This window comes from Nestor notabilis, unplaced genomic scaffold, assembly GCF_000696875.1.
Source record: "Nestor notabilis isolate BGI_N333 unplaced genomic scaffold, ASM69687v1 scaffold34477, whole genome shotgun sequence".
Lineage (NCBI taxonomy): Eukaryota > Metazoa > Chordata > Aves > Psittaciformes > Psittacidae > Nestor > Nestor notabilis.
Window position 1 is genome coordinate 1 of NW_009935757.1, and position 7,252 is coordinate 7,252.

The 7,252-nt window shown below is 45.1% G+C and overlaps 1 protein-coding gene across 1 annotated transcript; it reads right to left on the reverse strand.

Moving 5' to 3' along the window:
* Positions 1–835: 835 nt before the first annotated feature.
* LOC104408391 (THAP domain-containing protein 4-like) lies at positions 836–6,247 on the reverse strand (the record flags this gene model as incomplete). The annotated part of the gene is made up of 4 exons (XM_010017983.1): positions 836–1,163; positions 1,755–1,858; positions 3,172–3,281; positions 6,018–6,247. Coding segments are annotated over 4 exons (564 nt in total), but the record flags the coding sequence as incomplete, so codon positions are not given.
* Positions 6,248–7,252: the final 1,005 nt, after the last annotated feature.

Consider the following 7,252-nt stretch of genomic DNA (forward strand, 5'->3'; position numbering starts at 1 on the left):
CAGGCAGGTGTGGGCAGCAGCTCAGCCCCAAAGCTGGGAGCTCCCTAGTCATCTGGACCATGGAAGAGATGGAGCAGGGCAGGAAGGAGGGCCTGGCACCTGCCCTCCGCAGCTTAGGGGTGTGCAAGACCAGGAAAGGAGATGACGGTCTCCTCCAGATTCCTAACGTGGTCTCTTTCCTCACACTGGCTTTCAGTAGAGCAGTCACTGGCCCCTTTGGGGATCTGCTTAGCACAGTCCCAGGGGACTCTCCCTTGCTCTTTCCCCTTGCAGGGGTGCATCCTCACAGGGATGAGCAAAGCGGTACAGACAAAAAAAGTAATGGCCCCTCTCCTCCAGTTCCAGCACTGACATTCCTCCCCCTCTACCAGTTCTTGAGACATACTCAAGAGTATCAGTATCATGTCAGGTTGGAAGGGACCTTAAAAATCATCCAGTTCCAACCTCCCTGCCAGCAGCACCTTCTTCATGAAGCTAGGTAAAGTCTGGTCCTCTACTGCAGGATTGCCCCAGGTCCTTTCAAGTCAGCTGGAGAGCACCATCAGGATTGGGCCCTGTAACAGTTCTCTCCATCCCACAGAAAGACGTTGGTACTCCCTCTGAATATTTAAGCCAAGTTTCATTAGGCAGGAGCTGGAGTTCTCAGGTTCTGTCCCTGCAGTGCAAATCCATTCCTGATCCTGATCTCTGCAACTTGATTCAGGTTGCAGAGAAGGGTCCAGGAGGTTGGATCTGCAACCCAACGCCCAATGAACAGGTATCAAAAAGCACCTCTGCCAGAGCAGAGGAGGGACACACACAGACCACTGTGCAATCACGCCCAAAGACACAGCTATAAAAATAAAAGCTTTTTTATTATTATTTTTTAATATACCATTACAGAAACATCTGAGTAACATTCTCAACAGGACAGGCAGCTCCGCAGCCCCAGGGTGAGCGCAGGCAGCTCCGGGGTGTGCCATGCTGTGCTCCCAAGCTGCCGCTGCTCTCGGTGCACGACACTCCGCTCCTCACCCTCGCAGGGAGACGCGGCCCTCCTGGCATCAGGGTGTCACCTTTTTGTAGGTAATGTGGAGGTGCTGAGTCATGGGCTGCGTAGTGGTTGCCATTGAGACAGTTTGTTCGAGTTTCCCATCGGAATTGAGCCTGAATTTTCTGGTAATCTAAAAAGGGGGTAGGAAAAGGAAGAACAAAATCAAGCAAACAGCTTCCACAGGCTAAATTTCTCACCAGTGTTTTCTACCTCCCCTTTGCCATCCTTGTGTTTGCTGTTAACGCACCACAGACAGAAGGGTATGTTCAATACAGCCACACAAGCTCCAGTGAAAGGCAGGCATTCCTAAAATATCCTGATGAGGCCAAATACTGGACATACCTACATGTGCACCCTGATACTGTAATTAATCCAGAAGACCAGCATTAAGAAGTGACACCACTGCCGTACAAGGGTGTTTAGACAAGATTTTCCTATTCTCTTCCCTAAGGAGCTGCTACTGGCCACTGCTGGAGACAGGATTCTGGGTTGGCTGGTCTGATGCAGCACATCAGCTCTTAATGATCCCTCTGTGTCTTGTAATGTATGAAATATCTTCTGAAGGCTGTAACAGAAAGGATAAGCCAGGATGCCTTGCAATATTTCCGAGAACTCCTGATGGCAATCTGTAATTAAAGCATGCCCATCACCCTACCCTCTCAACTAGACACCTTCTGGGGCTAGCTGTACTAGGTGAACTCTTCACCATGTGTACACTCACCTGCTCTACATGGGGCTTCTTGGCAAAGGAGATCCTGGCTATAGAGTGAGATGCTATAGACAGCTCTTGTCCATTCACCTCCCCTTCTTCCACCTCCACCAGACCTAGTGAAAACAAGTCATATACACTATTAGGTTACAAAGGTTACTTAACAATGTCACAGTTACTAGGCTATGTAATAGACCACCACTCTCCCTGAAGAACAGCTTTATTTGACCTAGCACATACTGACAACTGCAAATCCATGCAGCCTCAAACGTGTAATGCTGCTTAGAAAAACCTAGTCAGACAGACTTACTCATAGCATGTGTGAAAAGTACTGCATTGCAACTGGCAGTTTTCCCTGCAGCACCTGCTCCAGAGTTCTAGATGCAAATTTAAATGTCAACTGGGTTTTAAGACTCTTACAATAATTTAGACACGGTTCTCATTCAGTCCCTGTGAGGTGTGAAATAAGTACCAAGGCACTACATCCAGACAGTGCGAGATTCTCCTAGTATAGGAACTAAGAAGACTGCACTGAGATTACTCTCAAAGATTGTTAAGGGAACAATAGGAGAGAAGCTTCCCTGCTACAGTGCTGTAGAGGCTCTTGGTAGTGCCACAGTCTGAGCAGGGTCTCCAATAGGGAACCTGCTATATGGGTCACAACCAATAGTCCTGACTGGAGAGGCTGCAAAGGGGGTTTAAAACCACCACAGACTCACCTTGCCAGGGCCACAGGCTCGACCCTGCAGAATCCAATATGGCAAGTGTCGACATTGGTAACAACAGTTTAAGTGGGATCTTAAATCTGTCCCTGCTTTGTAGCAGCAGCTGGACAAATATGACATGATAAAAGGAGGACACAAACCAAGGCATGCACCTCTGTTTCTACCACAGGGTACACTGTGGCCAACTCACAGAAGCAGTGGAAATAAAGCACCTTATCTGTACACGTCCCCCCTGCCTCCCCACAAAAAAGACCAGGATGCTATGTAGGCATTAGGAATGTCACAGGCCACTTCTCACTTGTCATCATTAAGGCTTAGTCTGCAATTCTTGTTAGAGGCAGGGGTTCATTTGGTTTACAAAGCTACATATGCAAATACCAACATATAATTTGAAGAAAAGATACTCCGCAAGTCTCCCGCATGCATGGTATTTCAATTTGCCTGTCCTTGCCTTGGCTTTTCCTGCCACAGAAAGCTTCAAAGCTACAGTGTGTAGGCAAAGCCACACAGCCAGCACTAGAAAGGCAGTGCTTTTGACACAAGCTCATTTATTAATTTGGTTTCACTGTGGGTTCAGTTTAAAAAGAGAAAAAAAAAAAAAGATTAAAAATTAAATGAAACTGTGAGAGGTGCACTAATTTTCTGGGAAGTGATGACAGGGTAAGGACCTCTTCTTCCCCCCAGTGTGGATATTAAGTGTGTACCTGTGTTCTGAGCACTGATAAAGGCCACCTTATTAGTGTCAGGTTTGAGGCGGATGAATCCACATTCTCGGTGCATGGGCTTCCTGGTGTCCGGATGGAAGGCATTGAACCTGAGGGGAAATCAGAATACAAAAGCTGCTGTTTATTGCACTGAAAATAGTGTTTGGCCTAATTTCATCTCAAAAGCAATGGTATTGTATTTAACCACATGATTGCCTGCTGGATTATTTGAAGAGTAAATGACTGACAAAGCTTCATGGTTGGGAGATGTAAATGTGTAAAAACATGGTTACTTCACAGGCACAGCTATTCCTTAGGGACTGGAGTTATTAGAGTTCAAGCTTCAGATTTTTCACAGCTCCTGGGTCTTTAAGAGCTAGCTGAGAAACTCCCTAAGGAAGTCAGACATTTCACAGATGCTGAAGCCATACTCTGTCTCAAATACTTCCTTTTCTCAAATAAATGTCTGGAATTACAATATCATCTTTATTTAGCTTTTAAACCTGGCAAGTTGGTTGGGGTTTTTTGTGCATTACTTGCTGCAGGCAGTAACAGAGCACACTTATTTCTCTCATCACCCCCTTCAAAAAGAAAAAAAAAGTTCAGCTCAGATTCTTATTTGTTCTTCATGAGGCTTTACAGTTGGATGTTTAGTCACGTGCAGTGTGGGTGATTATATGCATGTCATACAATGTTCATACATTACGTTAGCGCTACACCATTCCTGAGTCTACACAGATAACCAAATTAAACAGCAGCTTAAACACAACAACAAGCTAGGTATTTATATAATGTAGCAGACCATCCTGTTGGTTTTTCTAGACTAATCTCTTCTTTTCATACTGCTTTCCACAGAGTTTCCCACTTTGCATCCTTCTGTAGGAAAGGAGACAGGTAACCTCAGAGCTGCTAAATCTGCATGAGAACTCGCTCTGTGACAGCAGTTTCCACACATGCCTCTGCTGTGCAACTGGGATGTGCCTACAGGAAACGGCCAACATCAGTCACCGTGGGCACTGTCAACCACCCTAGGACTGCAAATACGGTGCAATGTCAGCTGCCAGTCCCATGGTAACAGGGCAAGTGTGCAAAAGAGCTTGGCCAAGGGGCTTGTCCAAGCACTGGCATGTGGCAAGCTGGAGCAGTTATTTATTAAAGCTGAAAAGTCCAAAGCAAGTTATCTCCTTTGTGGAGTAAGATGTAATGAATCACGCAGAGATAACATTTCCTAGACCACCAGCAGCACAGGAACAGCACATGGCACCCCTACACTTAGTACAAGAAACCTGCGAGTTTCCTGGAGACAAGGAAGGGGAAGCTCAGCTATGGCATGTGGTTAAGGAGCAGTTTGGGTGCCTTTCAGCTGCTTCTGGCTCCCCAGTGTCCTCTGGGCACAAATACACAAATTACTCCTCCTCTTTCACTTTGTCTCTATATAAAGAATGTCTTCTTTTAAACCATGTGGTTATAGGAAGAACCAGGAATGACTTCTGCCAGTGGTGCAGGGCTGCATCTGCACTAAAGGACTGTCCTACCATCTCAGCCTCTGTGCTCTGCAGCTAGTGAAGCCACATACCCTATAGAGTTGTGCCTCGTGATGGGATTATCTAAAATCAAAGGAGGAACAAAAATCAGCCTTCTTATAGTGCCTGAAGTACTCAAGAGACATATGGACTGTCTCGCAACAGTCAAAAAACACTTGACTCAAATCAGCAAATGTTCAGAAATTGGAAAGGGATATGAAGATAGAGCATGACTGTCGGAGCTCTGTTTCTTTTGGAAACTGTATTAAAAATGTCACATGCTGAGCTCTGCCCCAGTGAACAGTACACACTAGGAACACAGAGCACTGACATCTTGTAATTGTTCCTTTCTCTGGTCTTCAAAGCAACAAACTTTCTAACTCACCCTTTCAAATAAGTATTGGAGCAGCCCTGAACATTTAGCTAACATATCACTTCATTTCCTCTAGATTTCTTTTTTTCTTAGAACTACTTGCAACCAAGGATGTTATACTATCTGCCTCCTATCCCTTGGAGTCTGTCAAACACTTTCATTTTTTTCAGTTTTCACAGTGGTGAAGACTGAGGACCATAGTTTAAAAGGGACAAACCTGACAGCCATGCCATAACTCCTTCATTTATTTTATCTGTAAGTGGGGTTTCACAAAGCACGACGATAGCAGTTGTCATGCTATTACCCAAAGATCCATTCCTAATTAGACAGCTACTGCCAGCAAGAAGAATGGTGGGGTTTTTTCTGGCCATGAAAACAGTACATCTTTTGGCTAGCATATGCACCCAGTGCACATCACATTAAAGTGGAAGAATCACTGGTCTTTCAAAGGCAAGATGGAATTCGCACAAACAAAAGTCATGTCCATGCTGGGGCCATTCTTGGTACCTTGGTACGGGTACCCTTGGTACCTGTAACTATTCTATGTTACAGTCACATTCACAGCACCCTGAGGTACTTCTCACCATGTAACTCTCAAGAACTGCACACTATGCTCATAGTCCTGTGCACATGTCCTGCCTGAGTTCACAGGTGTGAACTCACTTTTGAAAACCTCTGTGGAAGTGCACTTGTACTCTTGGGCGAGTGAATCTCCAGTGACTGCAGGTGTGCAGCTCTGGGATATTGCAATAGCATGCCAATTAATCACAAGTTTTAAAGGAGAACAGAAGTCAGACCATACAGTCACATATTACATCATCTCATTTGGTAGGTGAAAATCTGTTTACTTTGCCACTGGAAAAGGAGCACAACCAGCAAATCTCACTGGGGTCATGCCAGCTCTGCTCCAAAAGCTGCTGCTGCCAACAAAGATAAACCTCTAGACTTACGAGAAGTTGAGCATGGGCTGCCCCACATGAGAGATGTGCACTTCTTCCAGGTACTGGAAGGGCTTCATTGTAGGGAAGGTGCCATCTCCTGGTGGGTCTGAGAGCCATGTGCCTAGCATCCAGGACAGAGGTTCCATCACAGGATTCAGCTGCGGCGTCTCTGAGGGGAGAAAAATAAAGAAAGAAGAAAGAAATTGAGGGATCTGTGTCTGCAGCTTGCTGTGAGCTGCCTACAGCTGGGTGGAGGTGAACATAAAACACCTCAGGAACAGTCCAATGCAGCAGCAGCGCTTTTCTCTAGGGCGGCATCAGCTCTGAGGTGCAAGGGGAGATGGGGAACAACGAACAGTCACAGAAAGTAGGTGAGTTTTCAAACCTGCTCTTGGCCTTACATAGAGCGCTCTTTCAGGTGGTCCATTTCTGCCTCCTCTCTGTTAGCTTGATCTGAAGAGAAAGCCCCCTCCCATCTATACACAAGGAAGACAACTGAAATATCAACATAAAAAATTATCACTAAATGATAATTAAATCTCTAATGCTCTGGCCTGATTCTTCCCAAGCATCAAGTATGTACTGTTCCTGTTTGTTTCAGAGACCAAGGAAATGAGTCTTAAGAGGAAAAAGAAAATCAGGCTGCATGCATATTCAAGATCAAAGTTTGTCTGTAGTTTTTCTGAAGAGGTTAATGATGACCTGCACTTGTACAGAGACACAGGGATCATTCAGGATTTGTTCTCCTTAGGTTGTGGACTAAGGATAAGTGAAATGTTTAGAAAGACTATGGAGCCTGCAAGTTAAAGCATAAATGGAAGAGAAAGCTACTTCCTTTTGTCATTGCTGTTATTAAAAGCAAATAAGGTTTGTTTCACAGTGAAAACTTCTTTAACAAATCATTTTAGAAGGTGGGAGTTGAAGGGGGTTGTTTTCCACGCTTAGTGATATCATTTAATACAAGAACAAGCTACCTGTCTGGCTGATCTAAAAGGCACAGATTCAGCTGCGAGGAGAAGTTTTCACCTGAAGAGTTGGTGCTGTGGGTAAAAATTTGCTTGATCAGACCGAGTTTCACTGTGCTCAGTCCCAAATGTCAAGCTAAAAAGACTAAGCAAGGAAGAACAACAGAGAGTAAGCACCTGGAATGCCAAAAGAGGAGGAAGAGGGTAAGAGAGGTCTCACAGGTAAGAGAGACACATTTGTTATTCATTGCGCCCTCAGCAAGTTTGCCGTCGACACCA